Source organism: Leiobunum rupestre, chromosome 9 (genome assembly GCF_980474605.1).
Source record: "Leiobunum rupestre chromosome 9, qqLeiRupe1.1.hap1, whole genome shotgun sequence".
Classification (NCBI taxonomy): Eukaryota; Metazoa; Arthropoda; class Arachnida; order Opiliones; family Sclerosomatidae; genus Leiobunum; species Leiobunum rupestre.
In genome coordinates, this window is record NC_143392.1 from 13,836,312 (window position 1) to 13,861,283 (window position 24,972).

Below are 24,972 nucleotides of genomic sequence, written 5' to 3' on the forward strand. Positions count from 1 at the left end.
TGCCAAATACGCTCTTATTTCAAGAGTTATTTTTCTGCCACAGTTCCTCTTCCTATTATCCCAGAGTGGCTGATAATTCCAGTTATTGCAGAATATTCAACTTTCCAAGGTAACATAGTCAATGATATTGATATAACAAAGTATTCGGATAAAAATGCAATTTTTATGTTTCGGCGATGACTGGGCAGCCAATAAATTATCACTTTTCAAATAATAAATTTCGATAATCAGGAGTTTTTTTATAGCCTCTTGACATTGGTGTTAAGCCTTTTATATTAGCAGCGAAACCGCTTAGATAAGATATACAGAATACACTTTTCAGGGCTATTACCTTATCTTTAAGAATACGGAACCGCGTTTATTATGACTCGTTATAGTTCAGCAGTAAACTTGGATTAGTTTGCATTGTTTTGCAATAACCATCGTGCTTCTCTGTAACTCTCTCCTGTAATTTTTTTAGCAAATTCAGAAACACTTTTGAGTTCAATTATTTTACGAATTTTCGAATCTGATTAAGTTTAATTGAAAAACCTTACGTTAGCTTAATTTAAAAAACAAATGAGTCAGATTAAGTTTAATTGAATCTTTTTCCAGTCAGATTAAGTTTAATGTAAACTTTTTCCAGTCAGATTAAGTTTAATTGAAACTTTTTCCAGTCAGAATAAGTTTAATTGAAACTTTTTCCAGTCAGAATAAGTATAATTGAAACTTTTTCCAGTCAGAATAAGTTTAATTGAAACTTTTTCCAGTCAGAATAAGTTTAATTGAAACTTTTTCCAGTCAGAATAAGTTTAATTGAAACTTTTTCCAGTCAGAATAAGTTTAATTGAAACTTTTTCCAGTCAGAATAAGTTTAATTGAATCTTTTTCCAGTCAGAATAAGTTTAATTGAAACTTTTTCCAGTCAGAATAAGTTTAATTGAAACTTTTTCCAGTCAGAATAAGTTTAATTGAAACTTTTTCCAGTCAGAATAAGTTTAATTGAATCTTTTTCCAGTCAGAATAAGTTTAATTGAAACTTTTTCCAGTCAGATTAAGTTTAATTGAAACTTTTTCCAGTCAGAATAAGTTTAATTGAAACTTTTTCCAGTCAGAATAAGTTTAATTGAATCTTTTTCCAGTCAGAATAAGTTTAATTGAAACTTTTTCCAGTCAGAATAAGTTTAATTGAATCTTTTTCCAGTCAGAATAAGTTTAATTGAAACTTTTTCCAGTCAGAATAAGTTTAATTGAAACTTTTTCCAGTCAGAATAAGTTTAATTGAATCTTTTTCCAGTCAGAATAAGTTTAATTGAAACTTTTTCCAGTCAGAATAAGTTTAATTGAATCTTTTTCCAGTCAGATTAAGCTTAATTTAAAAACCTTTCGAGTCCGATTAAGTTTAATTTAAAAATAAAATCAGGTCCGATTAAGTTTAAATTAAGGTTTTCCAGTCCAATTAAGCTTAATTTAAAATATTTGAACCTTATAAATATTTGAACATAATAAATTTTCGAGCCTTTTAAATTTTCAAACCTTATAAATATTTGAACCTTGTAAATTTTCGAGCCTTTTAAATTTTCGAACCTAATAAATATTTGAACCTTATAAATTTTCGAGCCTTTTAAATTTTCGAACCTAATAAATATTTGAACCTTATAAATTTTCGAGCCTTTAAATTTTCGAACCTTATAAATATTTGAACCTTGTAAATTTTCGAGCCTTTTAAATTTTCGAACCTAATAAATATTTGAACCTTATAAATTTTCGAGTCTTATAAATTTTCGAACCTTATAAATATTTGAACCTTGTAAATTTTCGAACCTTATAAATTTTCGAACCTCATAAATTTTTAATCAGATAATTTTAATACAAATACAAAAATACATACAACTGTAGGCACAACCACGCGGAACAAGCATCCTAATATTTCAATGTTTCTATTGCAATTAATTATGCAATTTTGAGTGATCCGAAAACATAATATTGACATGGCTATATTATAATTATATTTCAATATTTTTTAAGTTACGTGGCATTTGCATGAAATTGCGCTTTAAGTAAACTTTTTTAAAAATACGAAAAACAAACACATTAAATCTCTTGCAAAATTGCTTAATGAGTTTCAAGTGCTTCCTCACTGAATTCCCGAATAAAAGCACCCAGCGAGGTTTAGAAAAGGAAAAGTGGATAGAATCGCCTTGGATAGTGGAGGTTTGACCCGAAATCAGAGGGTGCATTGACTATGTTTGGCGAATTTAAATTGGGTCTCTAGTTAGTTTATAAACACGTTGTCATCGCGGGTTTTGAGAGGTCGTAACAGCGACTAATATGTAATGGCGCACAAAGAAAGTCTATATGCCCGCCCTACCGCGCTCAAGTGCTCCTCAAAACTAAGATTGAGTAAACTCGGTCGCCGTCGAACTCCTTGTCACGTATATTATATAAGAGGACTGAATTTCAAAATTTTCATCCGATCTTCAACTGCTGGAGTGGTTTATTAAAAAACGACTAACGAGGCTTGTTGAAAATTACCATTTTCAGTTTACTTACATCAGGTAGCGCCCAAAGCGAGAATTTCATGGATTTTATTTGGCTATTTAGTAAATGAAAATCCAGCAGTTCATGAGATTCTCTCTGCGCAGCCTATAAAATTGCCCCCCCCCCCACAGGCTCAGAATTAAGTAACATTCCGAAAAAATTAAGAAAAACGGAATATCCCATTTAATTTAAACAAAAACCAAATCGAACTTTTTCTAAATGAAATGGGAAAATATTATTTTCTAAATAATAACGATATTTTCTAAGTAGAAACTATCAGCTTATAGAGTAGTAGCACTTCGTAGCTATTTTGAGCGCAAATATTTTATGTATAGGAAAGAGCATTTGTGACGTACTTGGACGCTACAGTGCTATATTCTATACCACTATTAGGGATTAAGGGTGGAAATTTATTCCCCAATTACTAAAACTCAATCCTTCAAAAAGGCCGAAATGTTGTAGTTAATATAACTAGAAATGTAAAATTTTTAATTTTGATCTCAGATATTTCGCGTAAGCAACTTGGAATGTATACACCGCCATGCGTGTAACAAATATTCACACAGTAGTTGAATTATGAAAGTAAATTAGTTTTTTACAATTAATATTAATAATACGAATCTCGACGTTTCACTACACAGAGCTACTGCTTCCAAATTTAAATACGTTTTCCGATTTTTCATCAAACTGAAATAAGTAAACAAAGCCTTTGAAATATTTAAAATTTCTCAAAATTATTTAGCTTCCTTTGACTTTCTTATGCAAATTAGAAATTTCAATTATAGAACGAAGGGTTTACCTTGGGCTCTGAATTCCATCGGCTATAAGAAACCCGTCCACTTCAAAATTAATTTATTAAGCTCAGTGCTGGATTTTTTGATAGATACTATCCCGACTCCATTGTACACTTGGAAAATAATTCACTAAAAATACCCCAAATATAAAGCCTTACACAATGAGAGAATATTGGAAAGAATGAAGAGAGAACAGGTATTAACATAAATTATTCGTGTCTTGTTCAACTTGTTAAAATGTTCCACGCGCTCTTTAATATTTTAGCTTAAGGCTCGCGCTTTTTTTTATTTATTGGAGCACGCGCGAAATCGCTCGAGCCCGTTTACGCTAAAATATCAAAACGCGCGCGGAACTTTTTAACAAGTTGAATAAGACATAAATAGAGTTTATGCTAGCGTCTACTCGAGCCTTGGGGCGAAACCGATTGCGACAGAGGCAATCGCTTCATTCGGTCTATATTTAGTGTATCCGGGAGGGTGAAATTGGTTCTGATGTACGGGATATAAAAAGTTTTCGGTCGAAGGAAAGAATTTCTTTTACCGTTGTAATTTCAATTGATGGAACCCAAACAAAACTTGGTTAGAGTTCGTATGGTCGTTTGAACGTATCCACGCCATTAGCATCGCCGTTTTTGGCAACGCCGGTTGCTATCAACATCATCTGAAAATCGTTAACTTAAATAAAATGTTAGAAGTGTTCCTAGAGGGGCTAATGGTGTTTCCGCTTTCCATAATGAGTACGTAGGTTCCACGTTCTTCGCGTAATATCAACGTTTTCCGCGTACTCTCAGCGCACTCCGCCTAATCTCAACGTATTCCGCGTACTCTTAGCGTACTCCACTTAATATCAACGTTTTCCGCGTACTCTCAGCGTACTCCACTTAATCTCAACGTTTTCCGCGTACTCCGCTTAATCTCAACGTTTTCCGCGTACTCCGCTTAATCTCAACGTTTTCCGCGTACTCCGCTTAATCTCAACGTTTTCCGCGTACTCTTAGAGTACTCCGCCTAATTTCAACGTATTCCGCGTACTCTTAACGTACTCCACGTAATCTCAACTTATTCCGCGTACTCTTAACGTACTCCACGTAATCTCAACTTATTCCGCGTACTCTTAACGTACTCCACGTAATCTCAACTTATTCCGCGTACTCTTAACGTACTCCACGTAATCTCAACTTATTCCGCGTACTCTTAGCGTACTCCACCTAATTTCAACGTATTTCGCGTACTCTTAACGTATTTCACGTAATCTTGGCGTTATCGGGGTGAATGTCTTCGTATTTCGCGTAATCTCAGAGTAATTTTAGCATTATTTCGCGCACTTTGCGTAACCAGCGAATTACACCTAATCGTAGGGCACTCATCGTACCCTGGGAGTGATCAGGACATCGTTGATTTTTCCTTCAAATATTCAACGGATTCAAATAGCGTCGAATAATTTCGATATTTCATTATTAGTTTTAGCAATTTAGTTTCTTTGCCAATGATGAAGACTTAGAAAATAAGGCGGTTGTATATCTGATTAGAGGACAGCGATGTTTACAAATTACTTCAGATTCACCAGGCGTGAAGGATTAAAAAAATAAAATAACTCGGTACTTATTTCGCAATGAAATTTCTCTAGCATCCTGTCTCAAAATGGCAGATTTAAATTCCTTCAATGACCAAATTAAAATAGTTCTGCTATTGTTTATCTGACCCGAGCCCCCGAACCACTGTCACGGGTAGTATTTTGCTCAGTTTGGGAAGTTAAGTGTCTGTAACAGACGGGTATGGAACCATTTCACGCCTTGGTGGCGACCCTGAAATCCAACAGAAAAGGGTCAACGTGTCAAGGAATGGCTTTTGACCTTTTTTCCCATCGCTCTTTCTCAATCTTTTGTTTTCGCCGTCTTTTACGGGCGAGTTATTCCCGGACTTTGCGTTCTAAAACCAATAATAAAATTTCCCGGCTTTATATCGTCAGCTCTTATTGTTGACGCCGTATTATGTATTTAACCGATAACAGATGAGAAAACTTTGTTTGAGAACAATTAAAATCGACAATTTTCTCGTTATCAGACGCGTAAAACTACGCGTTTACGGATTCAGTAAAGGTTTCAGCGTTCATTTAAATTATTTGGAAAAATTACTCTATCTCTCTCTCTATATATATATATATAATCATAAAACGTTTAATTATTCAATTAAAAATTACGTTACAAGTATATATCGTATAACATAAACACTTTTAATTGTATAATTACATTTTTATGGTTTGCGTTTAAATTTTGTAATGAGAAAAATATTTTTATTCCGACTTTAGTGAAGATGGCGCTAAGTCATTAGGGAGGCTTTCCCTCTTCTGTTTAATAACGGCGCGCGATGCACGCTCGGTGTAACGTGTTAATTGGAATGTGCCACAGTCGCGCGCTGTTAGCAAAGGGCCCCTAGTGTTGTGCAGCGCCATCTTCAGCATTTTCGGAGAAACAATCTACCGCATTCTTATTTTAATTATTTTTCAATATACTCTCCATATAGCCGCGTTCACACTAGACACTTTGGAACCGTTTTTAAATGATTTCGAAAGATAAAATTGAAGATTTTCGGTGTCAACTGTATTAAAGGGGAATGGCCAAGCTTTTCCAAATATCGCCTTATTATCAAAAGATCAACAAGACGTTCAATATACTAACACGTACCTTTTTGTCTTGAAAAAATAGTTTTTGGCCTAAAAAGTTGAAACGCAAAATAACGCCAAGTATTTGGGTTTGAATTTTCGCCGCCATCTTAATGTGTATCGCTAGCGCCAGCAGCACCTTAGTGAGCGTTTGTGAACTATCCTATAACTTTTAAAATCGCGCAATTTAGGCTTAGGTCTCTTATAACTGGAACGCACCGCGCGTGCGAAACAATTTTTTTGCGTCTTCAGCAGCGCGCGCTTTTACGTTGTTTTTCTGTCTCACCGAATTCTCTCCAGGTGTCGCGGCGGACGCGCGCTTTACAATTTCCCGAAATTTCTTTATTTTATTAAAAATTAACCACTTAATATTTTTATTGCGGTTTTCGCCATAAATTTTAGTTCTTAACGGGCTATAAGACTATCTAACTGGTTAAAGCTTGACCGTTCCCCTTTAATAGCCATACGATAAATACATTCGACAGGAAAATTTTACAATTTGATCTTTCGAAACCGTTTTAAACGGTTCCAAAGTGTCTATTGTGAACGCGGCTTATGTGTGTGTGATTCTATAAATTTTCTAATATTCGTTAAATAAAATTGAAACGTATTCTTTAATAATGAAGATATAATAAAGAAATTATAAGTAGGGGACTAATAATAATAATAATAATAAACTATTGTGACAGGCCGGAGGGCCTTTTATCAGCGATAATTTAATTTAAATTAATTTGCATTAGGTTTTACTTAAATTTGAATTTTAAAGGATTATTTAAAAATATCGCTTTGGCTCCTACTCGTTTCCTGGTACGATATTGAAAATGTAATGGGCCGCTAGTCACCGGGAAATGGGATGATAGGATGCGAGCTTTTCTACTTTCAAAACCGGTTTCTGGTAGAGGCAGCGTGGGTCATGGACCTTCCGCGTTCCATTCAAAACTAAAAGTGTCTTCAGACTTCGCAAAAACAAACAAAACGGATAAACACCGAGCGGCGCTACAAACATTACGAAGTTCCCATTAGAAACTTTCACAGGTTGAAGTCTTCACTTAACCCAGATTCGTCTTCGATACCCTCTTGACCATAGATCGATTCGTCGATAAAATATAAAGTTGAAATCCGACAGAGATAGTATATCTGTCACCTCGGTTGTCAAAACATTTGACACTTTTTTATCGTAAAATGAACCTTTTTTTTCCAGAGAATCGAAACACATCCATTTCATTTTACGATAAACCGGAAAGATAGTGTGTTTTCAAGGAGATTCTCCTGTTAAGTTTCACGCCGTTCTGTTCGTATTGGAATCCACTCGGTCAAAAAAAGCACAATTCTTTTTAATCTTGGAGTCAGTTAAGTCTGCGCTACAATTATACGGCTGAACTAGTATGTACGCTATAGAGCAATTTAAGTTCGTTTTTGCGGGTTTTTTCCCTAAGCGAAAAAACGTCGATGACGTCGTGTCACGTGAGACTTAAATCACTGAATAGATCAATTCAGTTTTAATGGCGGGATATGGTTAACAGCTGACGTGATCAGGGTTATTCAACTTTAGGAGGTTAGAATACGACGAATAGGAACTCGTGTCAAACAAATAGTCAGACTTTCTCCCCCCCCCCCCGACCTGGTAGAAAGTAAGACGTATCGTATTTTATGTGAAGTTTTAACAGCTCCTTCTATTGAGGATAAATAGAAGCTGGTGAAATAATAAGAGAACAACTTAAATAATTTAGAAAATAAATATTAATGAATATTAATTTAAAATTAAGGCTTTATTTACTCGGATGTAAATAACCTAGATGGCACTTCTATGCAACAATGATAAAAGAGAGTAAATTTGTGGAAAACGAGGCCGCGTTCAGTAACAGCAAACGGTTGGACCGTTGATTGCGCATTCGCTACTGTACGACTTTTTTCACTTCCGCGATTGACGTCACGTTTGCAAACGGAGAGTCAACGAAATAAGTGGCGGGAAGAGCCGGTTATTTTGTTGATAAACGCAATCGTGACGTCACAGCACGCGGGAAGGCTAGTTGCAGACGACACGACAGACGATATTTTATAAAATTTACAACAATCGTAAAAAGCGTTCAACAGACGTGGCGTCACGATCGCAACGCTTAATTCACAATTTCCCCTCCATTGAGCGTCACTGAACGCGGCCCGAGTCTTTCTTACGGGCTCCATTCGAACGCTAAACTTGAATATCAAAGCTTTGATCTTAGCCAAACAACGAAGAAGTCATACATTATTAATGATGTGAAAAGACAGTTTTATGATTAAGAAGCTTATTATTTGGCTTAAAAAAAATGGTTTTATACTATGTCATCTATCATGTCGAAAGGAAATATTTTAGTGCTGCCTAAACACGCGTATGGATTTTATTGAAGTTTTTTCTCAAAGTAACTTACATAATGACACATAACACTTAACAGACAATAATGGATGTATTGCTAAAATGTGAACCTTTTTTGGAGAAATCCAGCGTTAGTTATCCCGTCATTACAAGATACACTTAGAGGTCGGGGACGGTTAATCATTATCCATGTTTAAATTGTTTTTTTCGGGAAAAAATTTAAAAAAAGAAATTTACCGGTCAATATTTCGGAAAATGATTAAAAAACATGTATTATTCGTAAAATTTGAGCTTTTTATCGAAAAAAACGTCGTTTTTCCGATAAATTTTAAAAATTTATCAAAACATTAATCGGATAATACAGAAATATAAATTACTTGATCAAAACGTTTTACGAATAATTTTGAGAGCTTTATCTATTGAATAAAAGTTAACCATCCCCGATCTCTAGATACACTAAAACAACAAAAAGATTTAATAATCCTCACTTGGTTAATTTAAAGACTTTCCAGAACAAACCCGAAACACCGATAAACTGGAATCGAAAAATGACAGAAAAATCTAAAAGGTTAAAAAAAACATCATACCAGGGGGTAAAAAATGCTAAACCCTAGATGAATTGAGACCTAATAAAAAGTCGGACATAAATTAAAATGGATTAAAATAGACACCGGAATCTCGAACCAAATAGGCCTTTGATTCGAAAACGAATGATAAATTATAGAAATTATCCAGAATTTTGAACGGTAGAACGATTTTGCTTTAGAATGCTTTATATGAAAATTTCGAAGTACGTTCGATTACGGACGTTGATCTGCAGTGGCGGCGCTAGGGGGTAGGCCAGGTAGGCCACTGCCTACCTTAAAATTTTGAGGGGCCCCAAAATCATCCTATAAGGGGCCCCAAATTGATCTAGTAAGTGTCTCAAAATTGTCCCAAGAGATAAAATTATTTATAAATAACAATGAAACAATTTTCGATAATGTATTTAGAAATTTTTTAGGTATCTCCTAGTAAATAAAACCAGTTCTGTTATATTTGGACTCGTTTTACTGTTGTTAGAACTTTTTTGTTCGTCATGTACATCACTACTTTATTTTATTGAAGCATTTCGTTGAGAAAAGGGGGGTCCCGGGTCGGGGGCCCATTTATTTGGTTTTGCCGCCACTGTTGATCTGTTGCTATAGAAATTAAATAAAAATCGATACGTTAATGTCGAAGATAAACTAAAACAACGCCCGAGTAATAGGTTCCTTCCTTCGAAATCTTTCGGAGGAACTTAATGCTAAGAAAGAGAGGTAGAGAGAAAGAGAGCGGGCTTTTAGCGGATGAGAACTAATTCGGAGCCACTGAGAAAAAGACCAATAAATCTGTAATCTCGTTCGGAAGCGAGCTTCTGTCGATTCGAGACACTTTACAGAGTGTTTTGTGGATGCGTGATGGATGTTCCAACTCGCTAAGGCTTAGGATCGTCTTTCAATTTGTCAAAATAGGAGGCGAAACGTTGGCATCGAGCCATCAGGCTCGCTTTCCAAACAAGAATAATAAGACGCCACGTAATTTGAGTTTCAAGAGGCCGCGCGCATTTGAGTCGTTCTTTCGAAACCGTCGTTGAAGAACCGTTCTTGGCCAACAATATGGCGAGAGACATATTACTAGGTTCACTCGCAAATATTAAAGTGAAGGACTGTTTTCGCTGTTGTCTGCTCATAGCAACGTGGCGTCACACGACGCTACAGACCAAAAGGAAGAGAAATGGGTGGTTCACAAATGACGTAAGGTGGTAAAAAGGGTGGTTAAAACTTTATTAAATGTTCGCTCAAATATTACGTCACATATCGAAATTATCAATAATTTTGAAGTTACAGTCGCAATTTTATATTTGTTGCCAATAAATCTAATCGTTTATATTTGTTGCAAATAAATCTAATCGTTTATATTTGTTGCAAATAAATCTAATCGTTTATATTTGTTGCAAATAAATCTAATCGTTTATATTTGTTGCAAATAAATCTAATCGTTTATATTTGTTGCAAATAAATCTGATCGTTTATATTTGTTGCCAATAAATCTAATCGTTTATATTTGTTGCAAATAAATCTAATCGTTTATATTTGTTGCCAATAAATCTAATCGTTTATATTTGTTAAATAAATCTAATCGTTTATATTTGTTGCCAATAAATCTAATCGTTTATATTTGTTGCAAATAAATCTAATCGTTTATATTTGTTAAATAAATCTAATCGTTTATATTTGTTGCCAATAAATCTAATCGTTTATATTTGTTAAATAAATCTAATCGTTTATATTTGTTAAATAAATCTAATCGTTTATATTTGTTGCCAATAAATCTAATCGTTTATATTTGTTGCAAATAAATCTAATCGTTGTCACTTTCCGGAAATGCTAACTTCTTCGTAAGAGTTCCGCCAGCTCTCTATATTTACATCACTACTAGCTTCCTCCATTCATCACAGAGAAAGTGTATCGTTAAGTTCACCGTTAACTTCCCCGTGCCAATCAAAAAGTATTCCCTCTCTGCTTTCATAAATTAAGTAAATTTAACCCAGATTTCGTCGCGTAATTCAACCTTTGTTGAAATAAGTCTTCTGTCCAACAAAAGAACGTCTTTATAATTAGAAGTAACTAATTACTTTTGTTACTCATAGTCTCCGTAGGTGGCATATTTTATTTATTAAGGAATCATTTAAATGGACGTCTTTAAATTAGATTCATAAATAGATTAATGATTGGTTGGAAGATTGTAACGAATTCCTAAAGGGTGAATTTGTACTTGAATATCCCAATTATAGTAGTTTCGTGTAAATATCGTGGACCCTTACCAATAAATAAAAATGCTATTTTAATTCCATCGAGATAAAATGAGATTAATAACCTTTTAGTGCTCTATAGCACGCTAATAAAATTGTCTAGTCAGCTTCGGTTAATGGAGAAGGACATCAAATACGCTCAGAAAGTTAATCAGGTTTTCTAAAAAGCATTTTCTACGGTTTTACGCTTGAAGAATACGCCTTCAGACGCCCCAAGTCTAGTAGACTATTGCGGTTTTTATAGTCCTGGCATGAATTTGCCATTAGACACTCCAGGCACGTGTCTAACAGGTCTAAAAATTCCTTGGCATCCCTACAACTTTTGGTGGATCAGGATTGAACCATAAACGTTTAGTTATCTAAAGTAATAAACGAAATTATGGTATTACATTACGATTTTTTACTTAAAAATGCTTAACCGTTAGACTAAGATTTCAAAATTCCAATAATTTTTTATGCGTAGCTTACGTGAATATTTATTTCGTATATATGAAATTTAATAAAAAGTACACTTTTTTGCTAGACCATCTAAATAAATAAATAATCAGCTAGGCTAATACCCAAGGCACCACCTTAGGCCTAAGTCATCATGCGACTTTTGAAGCCCTTAATTCAGGTGGCCGGGTTACAATGCGTAGGAGGGTGGTGGCAAGCCCTGCATGCCACGAGATCGAGCCAACAGCTCCCTACACTAAAATACAACCTAAAAGATTACAGAAATTAAACAATTTTATCTATGCATAGCTTACGTGAATATTTCATTGGTTTATTTGAAATTTGATAAAACCTACTCTAGTTTGCTAACTTTGCTTGTCCGTCGAAGAGATTAACGGTAATAGTTAGTGTAGGGAGCTGTTGGCTCGCGTAGCTTGCGGGTCTTGCCACCACCCCCCTACGCAATGTAACCCGGCCACCTGAATTAATGGCTTTAAATGTCGCTTGATGACTTAGGCATAAGGTGGTGCCTTGGGTATTAGCCTAGCTGATTATTATTATTATTATTATCATTTCATTACTTGCCTAAGATTGCAGAAATTGAATAATTTTTATCTACCCATGAATTAATTATACCCGAAATTTTATCTAACCTAACCTATCTTTTTATTCCCAAAAAACGATAAAAATTACAACAAAAATAACTTTGAATAGTATTGGACGTTTTATAAAATAAAACACTATTTAAGGTTTTGGCGCTCTGTCCTGCCATTACGGAATAAAAAGGCAATTTCCTAATGGGCAGTTTTAAGGTCTAATATCAAAACAGCGATTTTCTACCGTTAAAATCCAACAACAATAATAATAACTCGTCCATCTTAATTTTAGGTTAAGTGTCACGCGTCGGGTAAAATATAAAAATATTTCGTATTTCTTTCTTCCTTTTCCTTAACACCATTTTCCTTTTAAAGTTCTTGGCAGCTCACTTTCTCATGTTTTATGTATACCGCGCGGTTCCTATTCAAATGCGACCAAGGAAATAATATCTAAGTAGTTAAGAGTATAAAAATGAAAACTGGCCGTTCCAGCCTCGAGACTAACCCCATCTGTCGGAGGTGTCTCGCAACTAAACCACAATGACAACGACGGCTACCGCGTGTCATTCCCAATAAACGTTGATAAATAAAAATCTAGTTGCGCTTGAAATTTGAATTTGCTTTACTCTTTCTTTTCGTTGTCAGAATGTCACCGACGCGGGTAGCGGCCTCAAGAAGACCAAATTCCACGAGTCAGTTCCTATGGTCACCTACTTGACCTGTTTCGTCGTCAGTGATTTCGCCTACAAGTACGGTTTCACCGAAAATAATATCGAGGTGGGTTTGGTTCATTCCGAGGGGCAGGTCACTTCCATTTTGGGTGCGTTTTAATCGTAGTAAAATGATTAAATCAGGGTAATCAAGATTAAAAAATCTAATCACGATTTAAACGAGATTTAATCATTCCAATCATGATCTAATCATTTTAATAACGATTTAATCATTTTAATAACGATTTAATCATTTTAATAAGGATTTAATCATTTTAATAAGGATTTAATCCTTTTAATCACGATTTAATCATTTTAATCACGATTTAATCATTATAATCACGATTTAATCATTTTAATCACGATTTAATCATTTTAATCACGATTTAATCATTTTAATCACGATTTAATCATTTTAATCACGATTTAATCAATGTAATCGGTCGAATAGAGAATTTATCATTAAAATCAAAACTAAAGTACGATTTAATCATACTAATCACGATATAATTTTTTTATCAGGATTTAATCATTTTAAACATATTTAATCATTTTAATCAGATTTAATCATTTTAAACAGATTTAATCATTTTAAACAGATTTAATCATTTTAATCAGAATCAGATTAAATCATTTTAATCAGAATCAGATTAAATCATTTTAAACAGATTTAATCATTTTAAACAGATTTAATCATTTTAAACAGATTTAATCATTTTAAACAGATTTAATCATTTTAAACAGATTTAATCATTTTAAACAGATTTAATCATTTTAAACAGATTTAATCATTTTAAACAGATTTAATCATTTTAAACAGATTTAATCATTTTAAACAGATTTAATCATTTTAAACAGATTTAATCATTTTAAACAGATTTAATCATTTTAAACAGATTTAATCATTTTAAACAGATTTAATCATTTTAAACAGATTTAATCATTTTAAACATATTTAATCATTTTAAACAGATTTAATCATTTTAAACAGATTTAATCATTTTAAACAGATTTAATCATTTTAAACAGATTTAATCATTTTAAACAGATTTAATCATTTTAAACAGATTTAATCATTTTAAACAGATTTAATCATTTTAAACAGATTTAATCATTTTAAACAGATTTAATCATTTTAAACAGATTTAATCATTTTAAACAGATTTAATCATTTTAAACAGATTTAATCATTTTAAACAGATTTAATCATTTTAAACAGATTTAATCATTTTAAACAGATTTAATCATTTTAAACAGATTTAATCATTTTAAACAGATTTAATCATTTTAAACAGATTTAATCATTTTAAACAGATTTAATCATTTTAAACAGATTTAATCATTTTAAACAGATTTAATCATTTTAAACAGATTTAATCATTTTAAACAGATTTAATCATTTTAAACAGATTTAATCATTTTAAACAGATTTAATCATTTTAAACAGATTTAATCATTTTAAACAGATTTAATCATTTTAAACAGATTTAATCATTTTAAACAGATTTAATCATTTTAAACAGATTTAATCATTTTAAACAGATTTAATCATTTTAAACAGATTTAATCATTTTAAACAGATTTAATCATTTTAAACAGATTTAATCATTTTAAACAGATTTAATCATTTTAAACAGATTTAATCATTTTAAACAGATTTAATCATTTTAAACAGATTTAATCATTTTAAACAGATTTAATCATTTTAAACAGATTTAATCATTTTAAACAGATTTAATCATTTTAAACAGATTTAATCATTTTAAACAGATTTAATCATTTTAAACAGATTTAATCATTTTAAACAGATTTAATCATTTTAAACAGATTTAATCATTTTAAACAGATTTAATCATTTTAAACAGATTTAATCATTTTAAACAGATTTAATCATTTTAAACAGATTTAATCATTTTAAACAGATTTAATCATTTTAAACAGATTTAATCATTTTAAACAGATTTAATCATTTTAAACAGATTTAATCATTTTAAACAGATTTAATCATTTTAAACAGATTTAATCATTTTAAACAGATTTAATCATTTTAAACAGATTTAATCATTTTAAACAGATTTAATCATTTTAAACAGATTTAATCATTTTAAACAGATTTAATCATTTTAAACAGATTTAATCATTTTAAACAGATTTAATCATTTTAAACAGATTTAATCATTTTAAACAGATTTAATCATTTTAAACAGATTTAATCATTTTAAACAGATTTAATCATTTTAAACAGATTTAATCATTTTAAACAGATTTAATCATTTTAAACAGATTTAATCATTTTAAACAGATTTAATCATTTTAAACAGATTTAATCATTTTAAACAGATTTAATCATTTTAAACAGATTTAATCATTTTAAACAGATTTAATCATTTTAAACAGATTTAATCATTTTAAACAGATTTAATCATTTTAAACAGATTTAACCATTTTAAACAGATTTAATCATTTTAAACAGATTTAATCATTTTAAACAGATTTAATCATTTTAAACAGATTTAATCATTTTAAACAGATTTAATCATTTTAAACAGATTTAATCATTTTAAACAGATTTAATCATTTTAAACAGATTTAATCATTTTAAACAGATTTAATCATTTTAAACAGATTTAATCATTTTAAACAGATTTAATCATTTTAAACAGATTTAATCATTTTAAACAGATTTAATCATTTTAAACAGATTTAATCATTTTAAACAGATTTAATCATTTTAAACAGATTTAATCATTTTAAACAGATTTAATCATTTTAAACAGATTTAATCATTTTAAACAGATTTAATCATTTTAAACAGATTTAATCATTTTAAACAGATTTAATCATTTTAAACAGATTTAATCATTTTAAACAGATTTAATCATTTTAAACAGATTTAATCATTTTAAACAGATTTAATCATTTTAAACAGATTTAATCATTTTAAACAGATTTAATCATTTTAAACAGATTTAATCATTTTAAACAGATTTAATCATTTTAAACAGATTTAATCATTTTAAACAGATTTAATCATTTTAAACAGATTTAATCATTTTAAACAGATTTAATCATTTTAAACAGATTTAATCATTTTAAACAGATTTAATCATTTTAAACAGATTTAATCATTTTAAACAGATTTAATCATTTTAAACAGATTTAATCATTTTAAACAGATTTAATCATTTTAAACAGATTTAATCATTTTAAACAGATTTAATCATTTTAAACAGATTTAATCATTTTAAACAGATTTAATCATTTTAAACAGATTTAATCATTTTAAACAGATTTAACCATTTTAAACAGATTTAATCATTTTAAACAGATTTAATCATTTTAAACAGATTTAATCATTTTAAACAGATTTAATCATTTTAAACAGATTTAAACATTCTAATCATTTTAAACAGATTTAAACATTCTAATCATGATTAAACGTGATTCAATCAACTTAATCGTGATTAACTTGAATTTAATCAAAATAATCACAATGAAATCGGATTTAATCTTTTGATGGGTGCGTCGTAATCAAGGAAGTGACCTGCCCCTCGGTTCATTCTCCAATGATAATTCGAGTCAAATGTAACGTTGATTTGTGTCGCTTCCAGTTTCGAGTGTACGCCACTCCTCATCAAGTGGAGAAGACCAAATTCGCGCTCGACACCGGCATCAAAATATTGGATTACTACGAGAAATATTTCGGAATCAAATATCCTTTGCCCAAATCAGGTGAAGCTGATTATACTCGACTATTATTTCCTTCTCATTTAGTGTAAATTTATTTGAAATTACAAAAATATTTAATTTATGTAAATTTGTGTTGCTTTAGGTTTGTTAATGCAGCGTTAGTAGGTTTTGCTAATATTTGTTCGTGTAGGCTATCAAACTAACAAGGAGACGACCCGAGGTGTTACACACCGATTTTGTTCAAACTCGGGGGATTGGTAGACCTTCGTGTAACTTGAAAAATCCTAAAGTGATTTTATTCAAAGGGCAACGGTTTTACTATGGCAACGAAAAATGTTTTGACAACATAAAATTGAAATTTTCCTATTGAAAATAACATGGGATTTGGACCGATTCCAAGGGTCCCTCCCCCTGTGAAAGATTTTAAAAAATTGAAAAGTTTTAAAATACCAAAATTATAAAACATTTTTTTAAAAATTGACGAAAAAAATCAAAATTGATCACATTTTGATCAATTTGAACCAAATGGCTTAAACAGGAAAAATTTCAATTTTATGTTGTCAAAAACATTTTTCGTTGCCATGGCAAAACCGTTACCCATTGAATAAATTCCCTTTAGGATTTTTCAAGTTACATGAAGGTCTACCAATCCCCCGAGTTTGAACGAAATCGGTGTGTAACACCTCGGGTCGTCTCCGGTAAGTGCAGACTAATTTTAAATGAGGAAATTTGTATATCTACCATTTAATTAGATAAACATGCGTTGCGTTAGGTTTGGTTAAGCAGAGTTAGTAAGTTTTTGCTAAAATGTGCTCGTGTAGGCTATCAAGCTTGGTGTAGACTAATTTACAATGATAAATTTTGTATATCTACCATTTAATTTAAATAAAAATGGGTTGCGTTAGGTTTGGTTAAGCAAAGTTAGTAAGTTTTTACTAATATTTGATCGTGTAGACCATCAGTTTAGTGTAGACTAATTTGAAATGATAGTTTGTAAATCTACCATTTAATTAGATAAAGATGAGTTGCGTTAGGTTCGGTTAGTAAGTTTTTGCTATTTGAGATTATTAGTTTGGTGTAGACTAATTTGAAATGAGAAAATTTTGTATATCTACCATTTAATTTAGATAGGTGATGTCTAGAGTTGGGCTAGGTTTGGTAACGCAGCGTTAGTAAATTTTACCTATATTTGGAGCGGGTCACGAATAGGCGTACTAACGGAATTTATAAATATCCTAAGGCAGTATTGAATATATTTTCGCTCAGCAAAACAATGGGTACTGTAATGAACTAACGGCAATTTCCATTTTATGTCCTTGTCCGCGAAGACATGATCGCCATCCCGGATTTCTCTTCTGGAGCGATGGAGCACTGGGGACTGATCACTTACCGGGAAAGCAATTTGCTGTACGACGAGAAGGAATCCAGCCCGCAGAACAAACAGAGAGTGGCCGCCGTCATCTCCCACGAATTGGCGCATATGGTCAGTATACAGTCCTCGGACACTTCGACCATCCGCCGTTTGCTTTTTGTTACTCCTTAAGCCTTAAGGCGAGCCCACAAAGAGATGAATTAGTTCGGCAATGAAGACTGCGCGGCGGGGAACTGACGCGTTAATGGCCGCCTATTTTGTTTAGCGCTCTCTTTCACTCGATTGGAATAGCGGAGATGATGGCTTTTTCTCCGGATTAAGTCGCCTTCCGACTCTCCAGTCCAGGGGATTTGTTATTTGGCTCCTCTTAAGGGGGAAGAATACGGTAAAAGCCTCTTTTTCGTTCAAGCTGAACGTTTCTGTTTTAACAATAACGTAATTGAATTATATTTTTGTTATTAGGCTGAACCTTACTCTAGTGCTTAAAATAATTTTGATAATTATTATATTAATAGTTAACGAGATATAAGGTCCTAACTAAAAAGTAGTTTGGGCGCTTGCCCAACTTGTTTAGCTCCGGGAGTCCGAATTAAAACGTAATAACTTAATTACTTTTAAATTTAAAATTGGCAAAATTATTTTAAGCACTAAACAAGAGGCTGTTCTACACTTCAATATTAATTTTATAAGTTAAAATACAAAATTAAAAGAGTTCAGCTTGAAATAGCGCGAAAGTAGACAACGGCCACTGTAGTCTTCCCCCTTAAAGGAAGTCTTCGTTTAATGGATTCCGAGAAGTCCCCGACTCTCAGTTTAGTCATTTAATTGTTTCCACTTTTCGCGAAGGAAAATTAGTAAAACGCCCTTTGATCAACTAGAATTTGATCATGACCACCTTTTTATCATTTTAACTCCTCCCACATTGAGACCTCCATATAGCAGTTCAAATCGATAATTATTTGAGATATATGGTATTCCCGAACATGCCTATCCAAATAGAATTAAGACGCGTTCACACTACACACTTTGGAAACGTTTTGAAACGGTTTCGAAAGATAAAATTCAACCATTTCGGAGTCAACTGTATTAATAGCCATACGATAAATACATTCGACACCAAAATTTTAAAATTTGATATTTCGAAACCGTTTTAAAACCTTTCCTAAGTGTCTAGTGTGAACGCGGCATTAGAAGCACTAGGACCAGCTGGAGAGTATTGGGCGCTGAAAGAGTTCAAACTCGAAACTTTTCTCCATCCTTAAGGGCTGTTTTTCCAATTAAAAATTTTAAATAAAAATAATGATTTTCAATTAGGAAGATATTTACTCCGGCTATTCTGAAGAGGGTGCTACTCAGCACTAGGGGGCCTTTCCACTTCTGTTAAATAACCGAGGGGTCCAACATTCGTAAAACTCCCTTACACTCTAGATAAATATTATTTTAGAAACCTTTAAATCAATTTTAAAATGCCGATATATAAGCGAAAATCAGTTTAAAATTTTCAAATCAACGCTAAAATCATGCTCTAAAGTCTCAAAATCAGGTTCAAATATCTGAAATCATTTTGAAATTCAAAAAACCGTGCTCAAAATTTACAAAAGTCGGACCTCTCGTTTTTAACGGCGCGCAACGCACGCTCGATGTTAGAGTCCGTGATGTTATGAAACAAAAGTGGCAAAGACCCCTAATGCTGTGTAGGGCCATCTTCAGTCGAAAGAAAAATCTTTTTAATTGAAAATCATTATTTTGGGAATAAGGTTTTTATTTATATTACAAATTAATACAATCAGCGACCGTGACCTAGGTAACCATTTCACCACCACGCGCATTAGAAGGCGTTGCCAAATTAGCTTACCTTCAAACACTTTATAATAGACGAATTGCTTACAAGGAAAGGTTTTAGATTTTGCCACCGGTGACGCATTTGTTATGACCTCTGCAATATCGCTAGTTGTGGTTTAAGATATTGCCAGCGGTGACGTACTTGTTATGACCTCTGCAATATCGCTAGTTGTGGGTTTGGGATATTGCCACCGGTGACGCACTTGTTGATTCTTTTTCTATCCATTTTCATTTGGCAAATAGTGGTTTGGAAATTTGGTGACGATGGAATGGTGGGACGATTTGTGGCTGAACGAAGGCTTCGCCAGCTACATTGAATACAAGGGAGTCGATCATGTTTACCCTGACTGGATGATGGTAAGTCCGTACCAAAATACCATATTTATAACCTGGATGATGCTGAGTTAGATATTATCATAAGTAATATAAGAATCATAAGTATGACACTGAGTTAGATATGATCAAAAGTAATATAATAATCATAAGTATGACATTGCGGTTAATATTATCTTAAGTAATATAATAAATATAAGTATGACATTGCGGTTAATATTATCTAAAGTAATATAATAATAATAAGTATGACATTGAGGTTAATATTATCTTAAGTAATATAATTAATATAAGTATGACACTGAGTTAAATATTATCAAAAGTAATATAATTAATATAAATATGATATTGAGGTTAATATTATCTTAAGTGTTATAATTAATATAAGTATGAAACTCAGTTAGATATTATCATAAGTAATATAATAAATATAAGTATGGCACTCAGTTAGATATTATCATAAGTAATATCATAATAATAAGTATGATATTGAGGTTAATATTATCTTAAGTAATATAATTAATATAAGTATGACACTGAGTTACATATTATCATAAGTAATATAATCTACATAAATATGACACATTTTACATAACGATTCAATAATTAATTTATCGGCTGTGATTTGTTAGACAAAGTTCTCAGTTCTGGAACTTGTGATGATTGATATCGTCACTAGTGAAATAGTTTTACTAACAAAGCATAAAAAGTGTAGGAAATGTTATAATTATGATTTTTATGTTACTTAAGATACTACACTTTTTAAAACAGCTTATGAGAAGGCGCCAACTAATGATTATTATATTCATTTGACGACACAGACTAATTAAAAACGTTAGCATCAGAAGAATAGGAATTGTAGAAAGTGTTATACTTAAAGTTATTATTATTATTACTTATGAATTTATCAATGAAAAAATCGGTTAAAAATGTTAAAAACAGCTTACGAAAAGGCGCGACGTAATTATTTATAACTTCATTGACGAAACAGTGTCAATAAAAAGTTAGCATAGGAAGAATAGGAAACTTCATACTTACGAATATTACGTTACTTATGATATTATCAAATACAAATTTTGCTGAAGTTCGCGTTTTAAAATTTTAAAAACATCTTACGAAAATCCGTTCCCTATAAGCAAACTTTGCTGCCGCTCAGATATTTTTTTTATCAAGTCAATAACAACTCAGCCATAAAGGTTCATTGGAATTCCACAGCGAGGTTTCGGATAACCCTCAGGTTAAGCCAGCGATAGAAAACGTATAGGGGAAAACTTGTAGGAGTATACAGGGTGTTTTGAATTGCTCTGACTGGATATTTTTTTCAGAAACTGTAAGACATAAGAGTTGCGAAATTTTCAGTGTATTATTTTTAGTGTGGGATCGCTTTAAATCCTAAATTTCAGAAAAATCGGAAATAATTTCGGGTTTTTGTAAAACATTTTTTTTTCACCGCTCGTTTCAAAACATGCTTCATCGTGCCCAAACATGTATCGCGGCAAACGGAGGTATCATAGAAACTCACTTGTAAAATTCCTATGTTTATTCGAATAAAATGTTCAATTAAATATTTCAGACATTTCTTTCATTTACGTATAAAAATGCGAAGGCTATTGGCCCCTATGGACAGTTTTTTTTCCATCAGCTCATATCTTCGTGAAAAAGTGTTCTTTTCCAATGAAACCAATTTCTTTGAATATTTTCGACAGCACTCTACAACTTTCTCATTGAAACGTTTTTTCTAGCACCTACCGGTGAAAAAATTTTTTTTATAAAATCCCGAAATTATTTCCGATTTTTCTGAAATTTAGGATTGAAATCGATCCCACATTAGGAATAATACCCTGAAAATCTCGCAACTCTATCTCTTGCAATTCAAAACACCCTGTAGACGTAGCTTTATTGCATATTATTTACAAGTTCCCCCGACACGTTTTCAAAAGGGTAGCTTAACCAGTCTAATATCGGCACTTTTTTTTTATCCTTCGAATTTTTATTTCATCTTCACATATTTTTTATAAATCCTTCAGTTTTGAAATAACGTCAGCATTGCGGGGGTCATTCGATTTGAGGTTCTCCATGACAAATTTGTGGAATTTGATATAAATACACGGAATGCTTTTTTGTTTGGTTTTTATTTAATAAATTTGAGTTTGAAGCAACTATTCTCGACCGAAACGAGTCTAGATGGCGTAACGGCGCTAGCTTCTCCGAGGTTGCGCCTATGATCTAGCGTCTGCTACAGACAAATTGAAAAGTCATAAGAACGTTTTTTTCCTAAATAAATATCAAAATAAAAGCAAACGATGCAAAAATTACATTAAAATGCAAGTATCATTATTTATAAAGTGACATATACGAATAAAGACGAGGAAAAACTAATAAAGTTTGCTATCTAGGTTTCAATGGTGAACCATAGGGGGCGTAGCGATAGTTTTCGGTCGCGAATACGGAGTTGCTTTGTCAAACAATTTTAAGGTGTCACAGGTATACCAGCTGAGAAGAGGGGCTGACGAAATAAGAGATCAGAAATTCCAATTCCCGTTGGAATTTCTGGCTATTTCATTTTATTTAATTTAGTTTTTCACTCAAAGATCTATTTGGTCCGAGTTTCGCGTCTTTATGTTTGCTCGAAGACCTATGGGTACGAGTTATTTGTAAGATTTTATATTTCTTCAAAATTGTTTAGGGTTTAGCTTTTTTATCCTTTTTCATTACGGACTATTCTACTTATTCTCGTATTTTATCACTCTTTGCATTGCAGTCCATTGGTGTTTCCTCTTAACTTAAATACTGGAAGATGGTTAAAATAAACACTATTATTTGACTTGAAGAAACTTGAATTTTTATGAGTTAGGAAGCGAAATTCAATGGTTTTGAAATACCCTTTAGATGGATCAAATCTTGACGGAAGATATGCAGTCGGTCATTCGTTTGGACGCTACGACCAGGTCGCATCCCATCATACAAGAGGTCAATAACACGGACGAAATCACGGAAATATTCGACGCCATCTCTTATAATAAAGTTAGTTTTCGTCTTTTAAAATACTAAAGACGAATTAATTAAAATAATGGTGTCCAACCCTTTTAGGGAGCGGCCGTACTCAGAATGCTGGAAAATTTCGTTGGTCAAGAAGAGTTTCAACAAGGCATTTCTGTAAGTCAATATTTTTGCAACGCGGCACTTGACCGTATTACGATTAAAGGGGAATTGTCACCACCCTAAAATTGGTTTAAAACCATTTAAATGGATAGAGGACGTCCAATAATGGTTATACATAAAATTTCATGTTAATATTTCCAGTATTTGATTTATTATTAGCAACCGAATTTCGAGTTTTATCCCCTCGACTCGAGAATCTCAGAACCGATTGGTTGAACCTACCTGCAGCGCCATCTCGTGAACCAAATAATATTATCCCCGGATTTATCGTTTTTCGGTCGGAACTGTCGTCTGCTACGACATTCTCCTTGGCTTTTCAACCGAGTTATACTCGTAGATTGTAGTTTATCGTGTTTTTAAAATGCCTTACACGCCGCACTTTCTCAATTTTTTGCCGCTTCATTCTTTTGGCGCTGCTCGTAGGTTCAACCGTGATTTCTGAAATTTTTGGATCCGTTTGATGTAGGTTTGCGGAAAAAGTAGCGTAACTTTTTAAATACTGTTCCAATAACTGTAAAATTTCAGGGACATAATCATTGATATATTTTCTATCATTCTGTTAAAAAACCTCGTAAATTTTGGTTTTGGTGACAATTCCCCTTTAAGTAAACATATTAACAAACTCGATATTTATTTATTCGATTTTCGCTTAAAGCCCCTTGCATTATATCGTTGATATAACTCTTCTGTTTTTTTTAGTCGTTCTTGAAAAAGTACATGTACATGAATGCCAAAACGGTTCAACTCTGGGATGAAATGTCCAACATATCCAAAGTGGTAAGTTAGAGTATTTTACATAGTTTAACCTAGGAGCAACACATTGTTGCTCCTAGGTTTAACTCTCCTTTTCATAAAATTTCTTTCAAAATATTTTATCCTCGTGCCTTCTCCAAACTTCCCTGCCAGAAGTTACCAGAACTTCGACAAAATTTTCAAATACGTTTTCTCAATTTCTCTGTTTTATAAAAAATTCTCGAAGCTTTTGATAATAAGAAGGAATATATTTAAAAAATCTATTTTAAATTAAAATATTTTAATTGAAACAAAATTTGAAATGTGTTTTTAATGCAAAAAAACTTAAGAATACAATTCTTAAAATATTATTTTGTATTCACTAAGAAAATATGAATCTATGTAAACAAGAGTATAGCGCCGATTTGATTTGGGTCGATGGCGGCCTCTTTTCGCGAAAATCACGTAGCGGCGGCGGTGGTTCGGCGCCAGAGAAAATATCGGCGGCGCTAGTCTCTAATTTATAAACAGTTTCTTAGGTTAGGATTTCAGTTTTCAAATCTAGTTTTTTTCCCAAAATTCGTAGAATTTGAGTATTCGATGATTCGAATGTTACATCTTTACTTTTGGCAGTTTGAAGAAAAGCCTGTTCATTGTCCAGTATATCTATCATTTAATTGATGACTGGGAAACAGATATTTAGTACATTTAATTCTTATTATTTGGTTGTTTTTAGTTTATATTAATAATTTATATTACAAAAATAACTAATTTTAAATTTAACATTATCGTTACGGTATTTTCCGAAATTATATTTAGAATTAGTTAGATATTTGTTAAATGTGGTATTAATGAAAGTTGACCATTATTATAATTTCGCTCAGTAGATGGCGGCATTTCAGTTTTTCAAAAAAAAGTAAATGCCGCTCTCTTTTTCT

General features: G+C 32.1%; 1 protein-coding gene across 1 annotated transcript in view; it reads left to right on the top strand.

Moving 5' to 3' along the window:
- Nucleotides 1-24,972, top strand: part of LOC149926617 (uncharacterized) — a 135,348-nt gene that overhangs the window by 15,040 nt on the left and 95,336 nt on the right. Inside the window, exons 4-10 of the mRNA XM_090159542.1 lie at nt 12,839-12,970; nt 16,515-16,635; nt 17,922-18,076; nt 20,051-20,164; nt 23,030-23,164; nt 23,231-23,296; nt 24,002-24,079. Coding sequence (XP_090015668.1) covers nt 12,839-12,970; nt 16,515-16,635; nt 17,922-18,076; nt 20,051-20,164; nt 23,030-23,164; nt 23,231-23,296; nt 24,002-24,079 — 801 coding nt within the window. The remainder of the gene's footprint in view (nt 1-12,838; nt 12,971-16,514; nt 16,636-17,921; nt 18,077-20,050; nt 20,165-23,029; nt 23,165-23,230; nt 23,297-24,001; nt 24,080-24,972) is intronic.